General features: G+C 39.0%; 1 protein-coding gene across 3 annotated transcripts in view; it reads right to left on the bottom strand.

Moving 5' to 3' along the window:
* Nucleotides 1-20,301, bottom strand: part of UVRAG (UV radiation resistance associated) — a 317,503-nt gene extending 297,202 nt beyond the window's left edge. For all 3 annotated transcript variants that reach the window (XM_079928279.1, XM_079928281.1, XM_079928282.1), the window contains exon 1: nt 19,901-20,301. In XM_079928279.1, the coding sequence (XP_079784405.1) occupies nt 19,901-20,017 (117 nt within the window). In that variant the 5' untranslated portion in view covers nt 20,018-20,301. The remainder of the gene's footprint in view (nt 1-19,900) is intronic.

Genomic DNA, 20,301 nt, shown 5'->3' with positions numbered 1-20,301 from the left:
TAATATGAAACACAAACAAAAGAACAAGAAATTTTAAATGTCCACATAAATAAATACTACTATATACCCTGAATGATGTAGATCGTGAGTTGTTCTAAAAGGAACAGAAAGTAAATATTTCAAGATTTTCAGGATGTATCCTGTCTCCGCAAATTCTTTGGGTTTTTGTTTGTTTGTCTGTAATCCTTTAACGATGTCAAAACCTTTCTTATTTCATCAGTTGTTATAAAAAACCGGTGACTGTTGGCCACAGTTTGCTGACCCCTAATGTAGATACTCACTGAGTTATGAGAAGTTTTAAAGTAGCATTTGATTTGGAAATGTAGTCAAACTTGTTCTGAATACCGTTCCCCTTTCCTATTTCCAGTTCATTTTTTTTTTTCAGGTCAGCCATTTATTCTCAGCCTGGGGCCAGGCTAACTGGCATGGAAGAATTAAGGCCCAGGTTAAGTCAGATTACTGCTACTTTGGTACACTTTTTTGAGGGACAACAAAAGCAAACCTGGGAGAAAATTAGTTTTCCACATTTCCATGGAAGGTAAAAATGTTGAATTACCAAATCAAGAATTTAAGCTTGATAAATTAGGTCAATCTTTTTAAAAAAATATAAAAGCCCCTTCTATATTATAGCAGTCTCAATCACCTAACTATTTTTTCTAATCTCTTGATCCCAGCTGAAAGACTCACTGTGAAAACTTTTGAAGAACACAGAAATGCTTTAAAACTAGATGCTGCTGGATAGAAAGCAGATGGTGCCAACACCCAATGTTACAGATTTAAACAAACAAACCACCAACTCTGATCTCTCATAAAAACTTTATAGCTCCTGTTCCTAACTGAGAACTTTCTCTGACACAAATTACACAACCTTGGAACCAAAGCGCTTATTTTGACATTAACTCTCCTCTCACTCAAGTTCAAGTAAGTCCTAGAATTTAATTCAGTCATTTACTATGCACTAACAGGCTTCTCCACAAGAAAAGACAAAATTATCTATGTCTCTGAACTTCCTGCATTTCTTATACATTTTGGCTCTGGGTTTTTTTGGTTTTGGGGTTTTTTTTTTAATCTCTACCCTATTCACCCCAATCTTGGTAGGAAGTCCAAACTTGTCCTTTTTCTCCCATGTTTCCCCTGGGTAGTGCTGGTCTAAGAAACAGGTCTTTGTAGTGACAGATCCAGTATTCTTCTCCATGTATGTCTCTCTCATCCTCCCTCTCTCATTCCCCTTTCTTCTATTTTACTTGCTGTTATTTCCTTTACAGACTATGCTAGGAACTGTGGGGATACAAACATGGCATTCCCTAGTTTCAGAGTATGTAATCTTTCTAAAGAACCGGAGTTTGGGCACATGAAAAAGCCAGTTTGAGGTAAAAGTATCCAACATATACTTTCAAAGACCACTTAATTAAAGAACTGTTATTTTAGAAATGTAAGACAGAAGAAAGACACAGAATTACACAGGATGACCTGGAGGATAAAAACTGCAAGACAGAAGACAGCTTCAATGGTCCAAGTGTTAAAAGTAGTATCGTGCCTGTAATTTGCTTCAAAATAATTGGGGTGAGGGAGGGAGGACAAGTATTGTTAGTTAGGTATATAGATAAAATAAGATCTACCATGAGGTGATAGTTATTGATAGTTATTACCAATAACAGGTAATAGGTACCTGGGAGTTTATTACATCCCATCCTGTATGTATGCATTTCAATACACATTTATATATAAAATATACATTATATTTCTTTATTCATTGAAATTTCCATAATAAAAAAAGTTTTAAAGTAATATCAATAAGAACAGAAAGAAAGGATGAGACTATATGGGAGCACAAAGACAAAAATGGGCTTAATGGGGAGACTAACCAGATAACGGATATGGTTGAGGACAAAGAGAAGATTGATAAAAGAAATAAAGGAGTTAAAGGACCTCTAGAAATATAAGAACTAATCAATAAAGGTGTTAGGGCAATAGAGTAGCCATCAGGAAAGGGAAAGGGAAGGAAAGAAAAGAAATATGTATATATACAAGAAACAGCCTATACCTTATATCAAATCCCAGATGGTTTAAAAATATTCAAATGTAAATAATTAAAGCATAAAAGTATCAAAAGAAACCATGAAGAATTATTTTATAACCTCAAAGGTCTAAGAATGACATAAAACTCTGAAGCTATAAAAAGAAAGAAAAAAAATCAATAAAATTTACTATATAAAATGTTTTTAAATTATGCATGACAAAAACTAGCATATGTAAAATCAAAGGAAAAAAACCTAACAAAAAGATTTTAATTCATATAACAAAGACAATTTCACTAAAACATAAAGAGTTCATATGGGAATTCCCTGGTGGTCCGTGGTTAGGATTCGGCGCTTTCACTGCCAGGAGCCCAGGTTCAATCCCTGGTCGGGGAACTAAGATCCCACAAGCCATGAGGCGCAGCCAAAAATAAAATAAAGAGTTCATAGAACAAAAAGTTCAACCACCCAACAGAAAAACCGACAAAGAATGTTAACAGATTAATTCACAGAAAATACAAATAGCACTTAAACAAGAAAAGACTCTCAACCTCACTCATAAGAGAAATGCAACTTAAAACTACACTAAAATTGGCACAGATCACAAAGTCTGATAACATATTCAGAGGCAGGCAGTGGCAAAACAGACACTTCCCTGAAAAAAGTATAATTGGTAAAACCTCTAAGACGGCAATGTGGCAATACCTACCACAATTACAAATGCAGAGATTCTTTGACCCAGAAATTCCACTTCTGCATTTATGTTAACCTTTGAATTGTGATCCACATGAATATATTACCTATCTTTTAAAATAAAACTAAATTTACATATTTAAAAAAACAGAGATGGCAACCAACCCTTAAGCCCAGGTATCTGTGATAGTCATTACCAGAAGCAGTGTGACATAGTGGTAAGAGAGTCAATAATCCTGAACTCAAGGGTAGTTCTAACCACTCACTAGTGGGCAAACCACTCAGTCTCTCTGAGCCTGTTTTTCTTTCCATAAAACAGAGATATTTCCTGCATGCTTACCTCTGTGGGTTATTTTAAGGATCAAATGAAATAATGGACAAAAAAGCTCTCTGAGAAACTGTAAAGTATTTTACAAATATAAGGTATTAACAGAAATAGGGATGTCAAGAAAGGGATGTGGTTAGTGTAAAATGACGAATTGGTTTAGGCATTTCTAATCTGAAGTAAAGAGACAGATTTAGAATTCATCTATCTAAATAGAGGTAATAAAGTCACAAGAGTATAACAGATCTCCAAATGACAAACATTCAATAAAGAGAATTATAGAATTACAGAACTGAAAAGGATCTTGAAAGTCATCTAAGCCTTTGCTACTCAGTATCACCTGGGAACCTGCTGGAAATGCAGATTCTCAGGTCCCACTACAGACCTTACTCAATCAGAATCTACATTTTAACAAGATCCCCAGGTAATTTGTGTGTACATTTTGAGTTTAATAAGCACTAGTCTAAGCCATTTTACTCATTTTTTAGATAATAAAATTGAGGTCCTAAGTAAATGGACCTACCCATGTTTACACTGTTAGTAAGCAACAAAATCAAGGTTTGCACCCAGGCCTGATCTCCTAGGCTATGTGTACATGTGTGCATGTACACCATGTATTTGCTTCCCAGATACCCTGTTTCAAAACCTTTGAGACATCTTTGCCTGGCAGATGTCCCATGCCCCTACTCCCATTTCTAATCAGCCACCCAGCCCATCAATCCTTTCTTCACAGTTATCTCTGGCATATGTTTCTTCCTTTCCACACTCTTCATTCATTTCCCTAAAGCTATTGTTGTTTATACTGTAAAAACCAGCTTTCTTCTCTTATACACATATCAACTTCCTCTTCTGCAAACAAGAGCTCACAAATAGTAATCTCTATACAATTCCTTAAACAAGTACAAGCCATTATGCATTTGGCTGCTTGTGGGGGTGGGGATGGGGGTGCTCTGCTAAGCCGCATGGCATTGCTGGATCTTAGTTCCCCAACCAAGGATTGAATCCGTGCCCCCTGCAGTGGAAGCACAGAGTCCTAACCACTGGACCGCCAGGATATTCCCCACTATGCATTAAATGTTAACATACTGATTTCAGGGAGACTCTATTTTTAAAACCTACCAAGATTAGCAAAATTAGAATCTTTGTGTCTTCATTTCCATTATTTCTTTCCCATTACCCCCCGCCTTCTCTTTGCCCCAGAAATAACCCAGGTTGCCTTTATCTAATAAGGTCCTCCCACTACAATCAAGCTTTACTAAATAAATCCAAAGGCCCTAAATCTACTTTCCAGTACCATCTTCAATCCCAATCTGTCTCACTAAGCTCGCAACATTCACAAACATCCTCATGTCTTCATAATTCTCTCCTATACATTGTACCCTAACAAACCAAAGTATTTCAACATTTCTGGAGTACCCATGATGTGCCAGGAACTACACAATGAAATGGAAGACTAAATACCTCTGACTACCTCTCTTACATAAATTCAATAAAATTAAGAGCCCTGGTCTCTGCCCCATTTCCACATCTGCACCAAGAATTTTTGACTTTTTTAAGAGCCAATAATATGGCACTTTTATAGATGCTCAGCCACGAAAGAAATAGATGAAGAGGTAGATTAAGCCACCCACAACATGAGGACTAACTCCTGTGCAACAGCCAGTACACTGCAGCACTAGGGTAAACAGTTCCAGAGACTCCCAGCTACAAACTGAGTTCAATTAAATCAACCTGAGAAAAAACAAAGGGCATGTGCTTCAGAACAAAATCAGATTGTGAGCTATTTATTCCAGTTATACCAAACATTGGTTTTGTGTTGTGGTATAAACTTAGCCAACTTAGGTTTGAGTCCCAGCTCTGCTATTTCCCTTGGGTATGTAACTAACCTCCCTAACCTTCAGACACCTCATCTGTAAAATGGAGCTAATAACAGCTTCTACCTCACAGAGTTGCAATGAATGAAGAGTAAAGGGAAGAACTGCAAAGCACTTAGACACAGTGCTAGCGCAGAAGGTAGTTCAATAATGTAACAATTATTACCCTACAGGTTGCCTCAGCTTTTAGTGGTCAGTTTACCTGTAGGTTCAAAATCTATCCACCTAACCCGAGCTATACAGGTTTGTGAAGGTAGAGACAAAGGTGAAACTGGAAAACTGTGCTTTAAATCCAAGAAGCAAACAGACTAAGATAGTGGGAAAAGCTCCAAATTTAGAACCAAAATAGCTGGGTATTCATTGTTCTTTTCTGGGCCTTGATTCTCTCACTGTTAAGTGGGGGAGATGGTTCTAACTACTGTGGCTAAAAATACTATGAGAATGGTTTTAAAGACACAAGGCAGCATGACAAAAGATAAAAGGGTAAGAGTGGAAAATTCATTCATGAATTATTTTTAAAGGATATTTCTGCAGTAGTGTGTGAAAATGAGCCATGAATCTTGACTGGAGGAAAATATGACAGCAAATGGTAATCACAAAGTTGGACTAAAATGAGTATCTACAGTTAAGCAGACAAATGTCAAATCATTCCTCATGACCCAACTCAGAATCTCCACTTTTGAGACATCCTTCCTGACCATCCTGCCCCATCCACTACCCTAAACCAAGATGGTAACTTCTCCCCTCTGTGCCATGACTATGCTATATACATGCCACCATCACAGTACTTACCACAATCATGCTCACAATCATGCTTTATCAACTATGTTTATATGGCTGTGTACCCCCAAAAGACGGGTGAGCCTTAAATAAAGAAACCAAGTTTCATTCCTCTTTTTACCCATAGCACTTAGCACCTGCCACAAAGTAGATACTCAGTAAGTGTTTGATGGGTGAACCAATGAGTAAACCATGGACAAGATTAGATATTTCACAGTGCCATAAGACAGCAGCCTTATGTATATGTTATATTTAACATACACGTTAAAGTTATATTTTATATATACCTCTTAATAGCACTTCTATTTTGTCACCACTCTCGGCCCTTCTGTAGCCTCCAGTGACTATAAACTCCTTAAGAACCAAAACCATCTATTTATCCCAAGCGCAGCCACATGGATATTCAATAAATGTTTGCTGAAGGAATAAAGGAATGATGAATGAATGAATATCTCACACTGCCTCACAGCTTAGGCCTCAGTCTCCCCTTATTTAGAAACTTCATCAGCAGCCTTCTCCCCACCACCTTCTCAATGACTCTTCTCACCGCCAGTCTCTTCTCAAAACTATCTTCCTACTCTCACAGTACAATGCCAAGGGCAGACTGATAAATGTGGAGGGAGTGTTAAGAGCTTGGAAATCATAATTTTACCACAATGATAGCCAAGATTACCTCAGACAAAAATCATCAATGGGGACTTCCCTCGTAGTCCAGTGGCTCAGACTCCACACTCCCAATGCAGGGGCCCAGGTTCATCCCTGGTTGGGGAACTAGATCCCACACGCCGCAACTAAGTGTTCGTATGACGCAACTAAAGATCCCGTGTGCCACAACTAAGATCCAGCGCAGCCAAATAAATAATTTTAAAAAAAATCATCAATGGATGATAAACCTGGGGCTGGGGTGCGGTGGGGGAAGCAGGATATATTCATGATCTCAAAGTGTCTCCCTACAGACTGTTTATTAGTTAGTTTCAAGGGCAGACACACACATACAGAGTTATATAGTTGAGAAATCAGATAATATCTTGACCGAGTGACCAAAATAAACATCACCAGTAAGGGACAAATGGACATCATGTGCCTCCAGAAGTGATACCCTATGAAGGACGCATCACCACACATGAAATTCCAATTGAAGGGACTTCCCTGGTGTTCCAGTGGTTAAGACTCCAAGCTTCCAATGCAGAGGGTGCGGGTTCAACCCCTGGTTGGGGAACTAAGATCTCACGTGCCATGCGGCATGGCCAAAAAAACGAAAAAAAAGAAAAAGAAATTCCAATTGAGAGAATGCATAATCTGAATCTAATCATGAGGAAACATCAGATAAACAGAAAATGAAGAATAGTCTATTTCAAAAAGGGAGGAAGGGGTCTATCTGTATAATGACACTGACCTTAAAAAAAGAGACAAAGAAAAGCTGCAGAAATGTTCTACCTTAAAGAAGAGATAAAACCACTAAATGCAATACCTGCCTCTAGAATGGATCACGAACTGGAGAAAAGAAATGTTCTATAAAGGACATTATGGGATCAACTGATAGATTATGAACCACAGATTAGATAAAAGCATTATATCAATGTTAATTTACTGAAACTGATAACTATACTGCAGATATAAAAGAGAACATACCTCTTCTAGAAAATACATACTCAAGTATTTAAGGATAAAAGGTCAGGATGTACGTAACTTAACTTCAAATGATTCACACACAAAAAAACTTATCTATATCTGTATAGACCTAGGAAGAGATAGCTTGCAAATGACAAGGCAAATGGAATGTTAACAATAGATGACCCTGGGTAAAGGGTAGAAAGGTATTCTTGTACAAGTTTTATTTTTGCAATTTTTCAATAAGCTTGTAATTCTTTCTAAACAAAAAGTTTAAAAAAGAAAAACAAGTACTAGCTTGTACTAGCAATAAGACAAGAAAAGGTATAAAAGGTATAGAGATTGGGCTTCCCTGGTGGCGCAGTGATTGAGAGTCTGCCTGCTGATGCAGGGGACACGGGTTCGTGCCCCGGTCCGGGAAGATCCCACATGCCGCGGAGCGGCTGGGCCCGTAAGCCATGGCCGCTGAGTCTGCACGTCCAGAGCCTGTGCTCCGCAATGGGAGAGGCCACAACAGTGAGAGACCGCAAAAAAAAAAAAAAAAAAAAAAGGTATAGAGATTGAGAAGGAAGAAATAAAACTGTCTTTGTTCAACAGATAACATGATCATCTATGTAGAAAATCTGAGAAAATCAACCACAAACTCCTGTAACTAAGCAATTATCGCAAGGTTGCAGGGTACGAGGTAAATTTACAAAAGCCCATTGCCTTCCTATATACCAGCAATGAACAAAGGGAATTTGCATTTAAAAACATAATATCGTTTACATTATACTCCCCCAAAATGAAATCCTTAGGTATAAATATGAACAAGATCTACATGAGGAAAACTATACAACTCTAATGAAAGATATCAAAGAAGAACTAAATAAATGGAGAAAATCCATATTCATGGATAGGAAGATGCAATATTGTTAAGATGTCAATTCCTTCCAACTTAATCTATAGATTCAGTGCAATCCCTATCAAAATTCCAGCAAGCTATTCTGTGGATACTGACAAACGGAATAAACAAGTAAATCAAAGGAACAGAATAGAGAGCTCAGAAACTTATACCACATAAGTATAGTCAACTGATCTTTGACAGAGGAGCAAAGGCAATACTACACACCTATTAAAATAGCCAAAATCCAGAATACTGACCACATCAAATGCTAACAAGGATGTGGAGCAATTTTCATTCACTCCTGGTGGGGAGGAAGTTGTAGATGTAGCGCAAGGTGTAGGTGTAGAGCAAAGATAGTCTTTCAACAAATGGTGCTGGAACAACTGGACCTCCACACACAGAAGAAGAATCTAGACACAAACCTTACCCTTTCACAAAACCCAACTCAAAATGGACCACAGACCTAAATGTAAAAACGCGAAACTATAAAATTCATAGAAGAAATCTAGGTGACCTTGGGAATGGCAACTACCTTTTAGATACAACAGCAAACACACTCTCCATGAAAGAAATAATTGATAAACTAGACTTCGTTAAAATTTAAAACTTCTGCTCTCTGAAAGACAATGTCAAGAGAATGAGAAAACAAGCCATGGGGGAAAAATATATGCAAAAAACACATCTGACAAAGGACTGTTACCTAAAATATACAAAGAACTCTTAACTCAACAACAGAAAAACAAAACAACCTGATTGAAAAATGGGCCAAAGACCTTAACAGACACCTCACCAAATAAGATATACAGACAGCAAATAAGCATATGAAAAGATGTTCCACATCATTTTTCATTAGGGAAATGCAAACTAAAACAAACAAGATACCACTACACACCTATTAAAATAGCCAAAATCCAGAATACTGACCACACCGAATGCTAACAAGGATGTGGAACAATTTTCATCCATGGCTAGTGGGGAGGGAGTTGTAGATGTAGCGCAGGGCGTAGGTGTAGCGCAAGGCATTTTTAGGGCAGTGATGCTACTCTGCGTGATACTATATTGGTGAACACATGTCATCATACATATGTTCAGAACCAGAGAATGTATAACACCAAGAGTAAACCCTAATGTAAACTGTGAACTTTGGCTGATGATGATGTGTCAGCGTAGTTCATCAACTGTAACAAACGTATGACTGTGGTGTGGGGTGCTGCTAATGGGGGAGGCTATGTACGTACAGGGGCAGAAAGTACTTGGAAAATCTCTGTACCTTCTGCTCAATTTTGCTATGAACTTAAAATTGCTCTAAAAAATAAAGTCTATTAAAAAAAAAAGACAGTCCTCCCCTCTACCTCCAGGATAACATCCAAATTCCAAACCATGGCACACATGGCCCTCCATAATCTAATCCCAAACTATACCTCTCCAGCTCGTTTGTTTCCACCATCCTCCTCCAAGATCCTTAAACTCCAGCCTCACATAATTATCTGCCATTTGCTTTTACACCTACTTACCTTTTTGCTCAAGCTGGTCCCTCTGCTAGAATGCTTTTCCTTCTCTTTCCCACCTCAGCATTTAGTTCAAACCATCTCTTATATTACACTAAAATGGTCTGCTGACATAGCTGCCTTAACCATTAGATTATAAATCCCTCCAGGGCAAGGACAGTGCCTTATTTATCGTATCCTGGGAGCCTAACAAACTGCAGCAGTAGTAGTAGTAATGATAGTAGCAAGAGCAGACATTTAGTGAGCATTGAGCAGTTACTATGTACCAAGCACCTTTTTAGGCAAATTTATGACCCACATAATTCTTTCAACAACCCTACAGGTAGGTGCTATAATGCCCATTTGATCTGAGCCTCCCTGAGACATAGGGAGATTAAGTAACTTCCAGACTGCCAACTAGGAAATAATGGAACCGGATTTGAACCCAAGCATCAGGCTCTAGAAAACATATTCTTCACCACTGTGGTAAACATGGTAGAAACGCAAAAAAAAAAAAAAAAACTGTTAAACAAATGATACTGTAGAACAGAGATGAGCACAATATTTGCGGAATGAAAATGTTAGGGACAGAGACTTCCCTAGTGGTGCAGCGGTTAAGACTCCGCGCTCCCAATGCAGGAGGCCCAGGTTTGATCCCTGGTCAGGGAACTAGATCCCACATGCATGTCACAACTAAGAGTTCGAATGCCACAACTAAGGAGCCCACCACATGCCACAGCTTAGACCTGGCGCAACCAAATAAATAAATATTAAAGGAAAAAAAAAAGAAAAGAAAAAATTATTTGCTTTTAAGAAATTATAAAACCGTATTCAAAGATATTCTGGTACTCCAACAATAAGAGAAGTTAGAGAAAGAAGTACACCAGAGACGAACGCAGTATTTGGTACACATCAGAAATTTAATATCAATTAATTAAATTTTTCCATTTTTTAACAGATTTTATGTTTACTTCTAAGTACCAACTTATTTTGTCTTTATTTTTGATATAATATCTAAAATGCACTGCATATTTTGCTAGCTCATTGAAGAGGGCATTGATAAGGTAACCTATTCTTGAAAATACAAGGTAGTAATAGTGCGCAACGAGTTTTAGTAATTTGCAGGTAGTTTTAAAACATCCAAGTTTATAAAATATCAAAAATGCAGCTAATGTACAATTAAGAAATTCTGCAATTCTAGTGTCCCCATATAATAATCAGACTGATTTCTTTTGGTAGAAATAAAGGAATATCAAATGTAAACCAGTCAGTCAAGGGCACTGGGACAATTGTTCTTTATTTTTATATTTATATTAAATACCTTGCATGTAGGAAAAACTCCATTTAGTCAATTCATTAAAACAAGCTTGAAATACCTACTATATGTACAGTTCTGTGATGGGACCAACTCCATCCTGTAATGAGTACAGTCCTGTAAAATATCCGATACCTGAAATGAGCACCCTGCAGCCTACCTGCCTATCTTGCTTTCTGATCTATTTTCAGATTGAAAAATTAGAAAGTCCTTCCCATGTTGCTGCTTTTCATATATACCCTTATATTAATATTTTAGGGATTTCCCTGGTGGTCCAGTGGTTAAGACTCCAAACTTCCTTTGCAGGGGTCACGTGTTCAATCCCTGGTCGGGGAACTACATGCCGCGAGACTTAAAACACAGCTTTTTCATACTCCTAAATTAGTTTCATGTTGTGTTAAAAAAAAAAGTGTAGTTTTCCTGTATTAGCTCTTATACAAAAAAAAAAGACTGGAATTGTGACGGGAAATAATTCATATCCTCTGAAAGACTTAAGTAGGTTGGAGGAAACAAGACATAAAGTTGCTAATCCTGTGCTTAACATAAATCAAAGGAGGTACTTTATAAATATCTGTTGAATAAACGGATTACTCAGTCAGTTTCTTCCACTTCTGCACTTAGAACTAGTTTTGACATAGGTTAACATGAACACATGTAGCTCACAGTTAAGCCCTTAGTCAAAAAAATATAGTTATGTTAAAAGAGATCCAAGTTTTTCCAGGAAAAAAATAGACCATAAAAGTCTGATTTCCACTTTCACTCATTTGTATCTTCTCTTTTTTTCTTACCCAGGAATCTACTGACAAAAGCCAAAGGCAGCTGTCAGTTTCAGCTTCCTTGTTTTCCTCATTATTTTCAAAAAAGCCTGACTGCATCTTGTAGGACATTCTAAAAACCATGGTGGGAAAAAGTACCAGATATTTCAGTGGACCAGCAAACAGAGATTCCTAAGTGCTGGGTTCTAATACTCAGCTTTCTCAGCTTCTCAACCAATAAATGCACTTGACTCCAGTTTTTCAATGACTGATAACATTACTAGTAAATGACGTCTATGGCAATCAGCATCAAACATTACACAAATAAAATTCCTCACATCAAAAACCCCACAATCACCAGATGGCTGCTGTTTCAGAAATGTGAAGCGGTAAAGAATCAGGACTTCTTAAGTGGGATATTCAAAAAAGGATAGACAGGAACAAAACAGGAAGACTGATCACTCACATTACACAGGGACATTCCGAAGTTTCACTAATACATACCATAACAGGCGGAAAGGGGATGGAGTCTGACAGCTCAGCCTGAAAAGAGAAGTTTAAAATACAGTCTCTCCTACATTTTAATTCTAGCCTAAAATCCCCAAAGTTGTAGGGATAATGTGTCAAAGCCCAGAGATAAGTTTAAGAAACAAATTCTCAAAACTCCAAGCCAAGCACAGTGAAATAAATGCTCATGAGAGACGCAGGATCTGGTCAGGTCTTTGCCACCAGCAGGAAGAGCAGGGCACTCAATTCAGATTTGTTAAATTAATACTCTTTACTGACTCCCTGAGGGTGGAAATAAACAGAGGGACCAAGTCTCTGGCCAGGAGAATAGTTTCACCTCTGAGGGCTTCAGAATTTGCATCTATAAAATTCTATGATTCAAAATTCATGCTTCCATCTTAAAATAAGATGGAAAACAAGGGTATATAATATTAAACCAAAAAAGTATACTATGAAATAGGTTTCGGAAAAAATTCCAATGTCAAGTTTCCATTCTCCACGTGCTCCTCTACATGTATAATCTAAGAACACAACTCCTAAGATACAAGACATTTAAAAACTTTAACTGAGAAGTTACTGATGCCATTAAACCTAAAACAAAGTATAAAACCTAAAAATGTTTCAACCCCTCTCTTAATATAGATCTGTCTAATTTTTCTGAAACATCCCTAGTTTGTATCTGCACTCATTCAAGCACATTAAAAATGACAAGTATTTTTTCCCCCAGTAGTAATATGTCTACTGATGAAAATACACAGATTATCAAAAATATACATTTGGAAAATATGAAAACCTAATTCTTTTTTTTTTCATTTTACTACTCACTCAGGCCTAACTTACTAGTTTCAATTCTTCTCTGGCTCTATTTCCAGTCGGTTTCACTTCTGAATTTTCTGCCGCAAAGTTAAGAACTGTGACCCAGTAGAGAAATTTTAAAGTTAACACTGAATAAGAACATAGCTTTTCCTTTCAAAGGAAAACTAAACATTTTCACACACACACACACAAATTGAAAAACCTTAAATTCCTAATGGCATTTTATCACGTAAAAATAATGATTTTAGGATGCTGATATTTTCTTTGTTTCTGAAGCTTCCTCACACCGATTTGTTTACAAGAACCAAAACAGCTCAAAAATTGCTATCATTTTACTGTATAGCTATACAACACAGCTATACACTATTTTCTTATTAGAGTCACAAGGAAGGGGCTCAACAAATATTTGTGGAAGGAATAAATATACATAACATTGCACGGGGCACATGTTTCCAATAAGATACAGCCTTCTCTCTGCCTTCTGTGGCCTTGCCAACGAAACAAATCTTTTAAACACATAATAAAAAGATGATTAAATCAGACTGACAGAAGTAAGACATCTAATAAACAGAAACATGTAAAGGAAAAATATATATCCCATACAGCTAAATTAAGTTTTAGAAAGCTTTTGTGCTTCTACCATTTTTTTCTTATATGTGTTTCAATCCCATTTCCTTCCTCTCTTTAGGCTGTTAAGTTCTTCAAAGGAATGATCCATATACAAATAAAATTTTAAAATAAAAAACGTACTGAGTTCCTACTACGTAATCAGCACAGTGCTATGTAAAGGTGCTGTGGGAAATAAAATAAAAAGCGTGATGGTCTCGAACCTTGAGATAACTTAAAGCTTTTGTTTTTCACCAGACTCTGAAAAGAATAGGTATCGATGGAAAGTGGGAATCAAAGACCTAAACTGCAGTCCCTGTGATGACACCCTTTGTGACTTTGAGAAAGTTACCCAGACCTTAGATTCCTCATCTGTAAAAGGAAGTGGTTACTGATAGAACTCTCCTATGCAGAAGAATTCCAAGTAATTTATGTAGATACTCTGCCCTCAAGGAGGGGGAGTATCAATCCCCACTCCTTCAGTGTGGACTGTACAAAGCGACTTCCTCCCAAAGAGGAAGGAGGGATGGAGGGATGAGCAGGAGAAAGTAACCTTACAGCAGAGAAACCTGACAAACACAACTGCACTGGTGACGATGAAGGTTAACATCAATAGTGATAAGTCATGTTAACAGTATGCACACTTGATATGACAGGATGAAAATGGCACTTTACTTCTCCAGCCTTTCTCCCAAAAACCCATAACCCCAATCTAATCATCAGGAAAAAAACAAAAACACCAGACAAATTCCAATAGAGGGACATCCTACAGAATACCTGAGAAGTACTCAAAACGATAAAGGTCATCAAAAAGAAGGAAAGTCTGAGGAACTGTTACGACCAAGAGGAGGTTAAGGAGATAGGTGAACAAAATATAACGTGATGTGCACGATGGGATCCTGAAAAAGTATATTACGTAAACACTAAGGCTCCATCAACAGATGAATGAACAAACAAAATGTAGTATATAAACACAATGGAATATTATTCAGCCTTAAAAGGAAATGAAAGTCTGATACATGCTACAACATGGATGAATGTTGAAAACATTATGTTGCATGAAATAAGCCAGACACAAAAGGGCAAATATTGTATGATTCCCTTATAAGAAGAAGGTAGAATAAGCAAAGTCATAGAGACATAAAGTAGAACAGAGTTTACCAGGAGCTGGGGGAAGGAAGAATGGAGAGTTGTTTAATGAGTATGGTTTCTGTTTGAGATGATGAAAAATTCCAGAAATGGATAGTAATGATGGTTGCACAACATTGAGGATGTACCTAATGCCACTGAATTATACTTAAAAATGATTTAAATGGCAAATTTTATATTATGTATATCTTACCACAATTTTTTAAATGAAGGAAATCTGAATAAAATATAGACTTTAGTTAATAATAATGTATCAGTACTGATTCATCAATTGTAACAAAGGTACCATACTAACGAAGATGTTAAAAATAGGGGAAAATGGGTATAGAGTATATGGGAACTTTCTGTACTATCCTCTCAATTTGTCTGTAAATCTAAAATTGTTCTAAAAATTAAAGTCTAGGGAATTCCCTGGCGGTCCAGTGGTTAGGACTCTGCGCTTTCGCTGCTGGGGGCCTGGGTTCAATCCCTGGTTGGGGAATTAATATCCCACAAGCTGTGTGCACAGCCAAAAGGAAAAATAAAATAAAATAAAAAACAAAGTCTATTTTTAAAAATTCAAGGGAGATAAAGGTTAACAGCACTAATATTCCCTACCTCCTCCCATAAAAAGACAAGAAAAATGTTCTTTAAATGAATAAAAAACATGAGCAAGTAATCAGAAAAATTAATGCCAGGGACATGAACAAGCAAGTCACAAAAGAAATGAAAATGCTATAAAAATCTATGCAAAAATATTGAAACTCGTAGGGTTGTGTAAGGATAGCGTTCATATACTTTGCACAGTGTTTGGCATACAATAAATGAAGCTACTAAAACATAACTGATAACTAAAGAAATACAAATTTAAATAACAAAAAATATGTATATGTGTATGTAGGTTATATGTGTGTGTGTGTATATGTGTATATATGTACACATGTGTACGTGTAAATATCCTTTGAGTGAATGATTTCAAAGATACCTGTATATGGATATTCATTGCAACAAAATAACACAGAAAAACTGGAAACAGTCCAAAAGTCTACCAATGGGGGTTAAACAAACATAACTAAACATTATTATACAAAAATGTGGCAGATGTATGTATACTGATGACAACTGTCTAAGAAAAATAATAATGAATTGTAAAATTTTTTAAATGGAAGTGATTAAACTAGGTTAGGACTATAACTGCATGCAAAACTATGTGTTTATGTACGTAGTGACCCAAAAAGGGTCACTAAAAAATCACTAAAAAGCCTCCCCAGCTCTGAGTATCTGAGAAAGGTAGTTAGGTTATACTCAAAGGAGGAAGCCTTTGGGAAGGAAAGAAATGCTCTCAAACTTTTAAGGACATAATAAATACCTCAACTACAAAACACAAATTTTTATTTCAAAATGCCTAATGTGAAGGAAGTTATTCTTCAGATGAGCTCATATTCACTAGTTAATTACAAACCTCAACCAAAAATTAAAGAGCAAAAACAATCTTCAAAATGTGTGACCAGGGCTTCCCTGGTGGCGCAGTGGCTGAGAGTCCGCCGGCCGATGCAAGGGACACGGGTTCGTGCCCCAGTCCGGGAGGATCCCACATGTCGTGGAGCGGCTGGGCCTGTGAGCCATGGCCGCTGAGCCTGCGCGTCCGGAGCCTGTGCTCCGCAACGGGAGAGGCCACAACAGTGAGAGGCCCGCGTACCGCAAAAAACAAAAAACAAAAAAATGTGTGACCAGTTCAGGCTTTAATTACAGGTAAAGCAAAATCCTACAGAAGCAAAAGGAGGCAAAATTAAGTAGTAGTCCCATTTGACATAATCAAGTAGCTATAATATTATGGACTGTAGTTAGTACTCATAAATGTAAAGGTTCAGGAGTTATGCAGTGTTAACTGAATTTTTTCTTTAAGAAAAGTGGATTAAAATAAGAAAAATAAGTTAGGTCTTACAGTTTTGTGGGCTTTCTTTGAGCCAAAACAAAATAAATCTTTTTCTGGAGGCAGATTGGGGGTAGGGGGGAGTCCAATACTTTTGGAACTAATATACAGTAAATTAATATTTTAAACAATACAGCCACTAGAATCAATGGGACTTAATGAAGACTGGAATAAATGAGTAAATAATAGCAGGGGTACTCTCTATCCTAAAACAAAAATATACCTTAGAACTGTGGTTCTCAACCAGAAGTAATTTTGCCCCCTAAGAGACATTTGGCAACATCTAAAGACATTTTTGACTGTCAGGCCTGAGATGGTGCTGCTGTATACTGTGAGTAGAGGCCATGGAGGTGACAAAACATCTTACAGACCCACCTACCCACCCAAAATGTCAACAGTGCTGAAGTTGAAAAACCCTACCTTAGAAACAGGCTGGAGGTGGCGGGGAGAAACCACTGAATCTATGCTTTGAAATAATCAACTTTATCGTAGAAATCCTAAATCAACAAGGTTTGTTTACCTGTTTAGAAATATTGACATCTTATCAAATAGCATGGAATCTATTAAAGTGACACAATTTTCAAAGTGTTATTCAAAAGGAAGTTAACTGGATTTCCAATTTATCTAAACACTTGAAATTCTGCAAAAGCCACAGGCAAAAAAAAGACAACAAATTAATGCTAAAAGAAAAAAGTTTTTATACACACACACATATTCTCTGATTCTCATAACCAATATTGAGCAAAAGAAGAATACATTTTGCGTGATTCCATTTATATACGGTTCAAGAACAGTCAAAAACTTTTCTCTTATGTTAGAAATCAGAATAGTGGTTTCTCTGGAGACAAAGAAAAAGTAGAGATGGGAGAGAACATGAGGGGGACTTCTGGGATGGTAATAATTTTGTACTTCTTAATCTGGGTAGTACTTCCATAACTTTCTTTGCTTTGTGACAATTCATCAAGCTGTGTACTAATAATTGGTACACTTTACTGTATACAGATAACCCTTTAATAAAAATGTTTACTTTTTTAAATGGTATATATTTATATGCTAAAAACTTGAGCATTTTGACCCAGAAAGCAAAATTAATGTCAAGAGCAAAAGTAAAGTGCTTTTGTTATACAGGCTGCCTTCCAAGAATTCAAGAAGGATGACACCCCCAGAAAGCTGTAAATACCATACTCAGCGATCACAGAGCATTCAGCCGTACACTTAAGCCACTATATATCCCTTGGCACAAATCCAAAACTTGGACAAACGCTTACAAATGCAGTTGGATTTATTCCACGGACAGTTTGTTTGGATTATTTCCCCCAATGTTAAACTGGGAACTGTTATCAGAGAACAGGCTCTATGAAACAAATGATGCTTTCTCTTTCCTAATCCCACACTTTCCCAAAGCTCTCCCAAACTAAACCCCTCTTGGCTCTTGACTCCTTTAGGATTTCTCCAGGATGCCTGTAACAGTGTCCATCATTGCCTCTCCCAGTATCCACTCTCACAGTCCACCTCCCGCCACACACATGAAAATTCACATTAATGCTCACTCCAGAGGCTAGTCTCCCCCACCAGACTTTCACTCTCCCCCAGCACCTTGCAAATACAATCCAAACTTCAGTACCCTCAAACTCATACCCTCCACAAACTCCCTTCCCAACAGCGCCCCAAAACCAGGGCCCATGCTACCCCAGTCTTTTAGATCCTCTTCTACCGCACAGAAAGCCCTTGCTTCTGCAAACAACTCAGCTCCATGGCCACCACTGTAGCTCTGATCTCCAGTCTCCTTCCCTTTAGGGGTCCCCACATCCCCACACTTTCCTGTATTCAAGTCCATCCCATTGCCCATCCCCCCTCTGCCCCCAGCCTCTGCTTTCTTCCATCTGACTCTTTCCTAAGTACTAAGACAGGGATGGGAAGTTGGAGGAAGGGTAGGAAAGAACTCTGTCCTGTGTGGAAATGGTGGAGAAAAGACTGTTCAAGTCTGCAGCACAACAACCACGTGCTGGGGCTACAGTCAGAGGCTGGATTCTGAAAGCCCGCCCCACCACTCACTAATGGCAAGGCTTTGGCCAAGCGATTTCACAAACGTAAGCCTCAGTCTCTTGAACTACAAAATGGAGCTAATAAAAACAGCTGCCTCCCAGAGGTGTGAGGTTAAATCAACCACCAGCCAGCTGAGCACTTGGCACAAACCCAACACGGTGAATTCTCAACGACTGACCGTTTCTCTTAGGTCCTCTTCGTGGATGCGGGAAGATGAAAGGTACTTTCTTTCCGCCTCTTTAATACTAAAGTTCCTGCAAAGTCTCCTCTTGGGGGAGAGCAAGAAGGCAAGGGAGAGAAGGAAAGAAGAAGTACTCTACAGATAGGTGGGTGATACAAAGAATTTTGTCAGGTCCCCAAACTCGGTGTTCTCTCTTTATTATCCGCTTACAATGTGGACGGATCCAAGTTGGATCCAAGAAACCCTTTATGCCTTGCTAAAGGAAGGGGGGAAGACATGAACATATACAGCAAATGTGCCTCCACGGATACTCATTTGACGGAATGCAGTAGACCCCCCCTCAAATTGCTAAAATGCGTTCCTTGAGGGTCGGAGAATTAGGAAGGAAACCCAAAGTCCCAAAGGATTTTGCTTGAGAGTTTAAGGGAGTACTTCATAATAAGGAGAGATTAAAAGTAAATGCTGGAAACCCTAAAGACTTCTCACTTCGCCTGCAGCACAGAGTATCAATTGGTTTGTCAGCAAGTCAGTGAGCTGAGAAAGGAAAAGCGCTTTCCCCCGTCTCTCCTGGGACACCGGGGCTTCCCCGGGTCCCTTCCCAAGAGGGATAAAGGGGAGGGTCTGCGCCAGGGAATCCCCAGCTCCCTACGGAGTGGGACAGGAGGGCCCCCAGGGAGTTTCACTGGGTCCCTTCCCGCCTCTTCCCAGCCCATCTCCTGTAACGGGATGTCTCCTGGGACTCGAGGATCCCCCAGAGGTTCGGCCATCCCTGGATTCCTCCCCTCCCAAGACCTCTGAACAGCCCTCCTCGGTCCTCAGAGTTCTTCCCGGTCACTTCTCAGGGTCTCCCGGCCTGTACAGGGTCAGTCTGCCGCCCACGGAGTCCCCTCATGGGCCTCCTCCCGGCCCCTCCCGAGCGCCGCGAGCCCGCGGGGTTACCTGCTGAGACGGCAGCTCCACATGCAGGGCCCGCGCGGCAGAACCGGGAGGCAGCGCGGCGGCCGGGCCCGGGGGCGGCGGGGGGACCGGTCCCCCGACCGACGCTGAAGCGCTCATCTTGACCCGGGAGCCGCCAAGCGGCGGGGCCGGCGCTCCTCCGGCATCCGCCACCACAGCCTAGTCACGACCCGCTGAGCCCCTGAAGCCCAGAAACCAGCCACCCGGGAAGCAGAACCGCTCTACCCCACCGCCGGCCACCGCCGCTGGCTAAGGAAGAGCCATATTACCGCAGTGCAACCCCCACCACCCGCCGAGACCTGGCTTGCCCATTGGTTCAGCTCCCACGGGGGCGGGACCCAATCCCAGAAAACGGACGCGCTATTGGGCATAAGGTCTGTCTA

The sequence above is a fragment of the Stenella coeruleoalba genome, assembly GCF_951394435.1.
Source record: "Stenella coeruleoalba genome assembly, chromosome: 8".
Lineage (NCBI taxonomy): Eukaryota > Metazoa > Chordata > Mammalia > Artiodactyla > Delphinidae > Stenella > Stenella coeruleoalba.
This window is presented reverse-complemented; position numbering and strand designations above follow the sequence as displayed.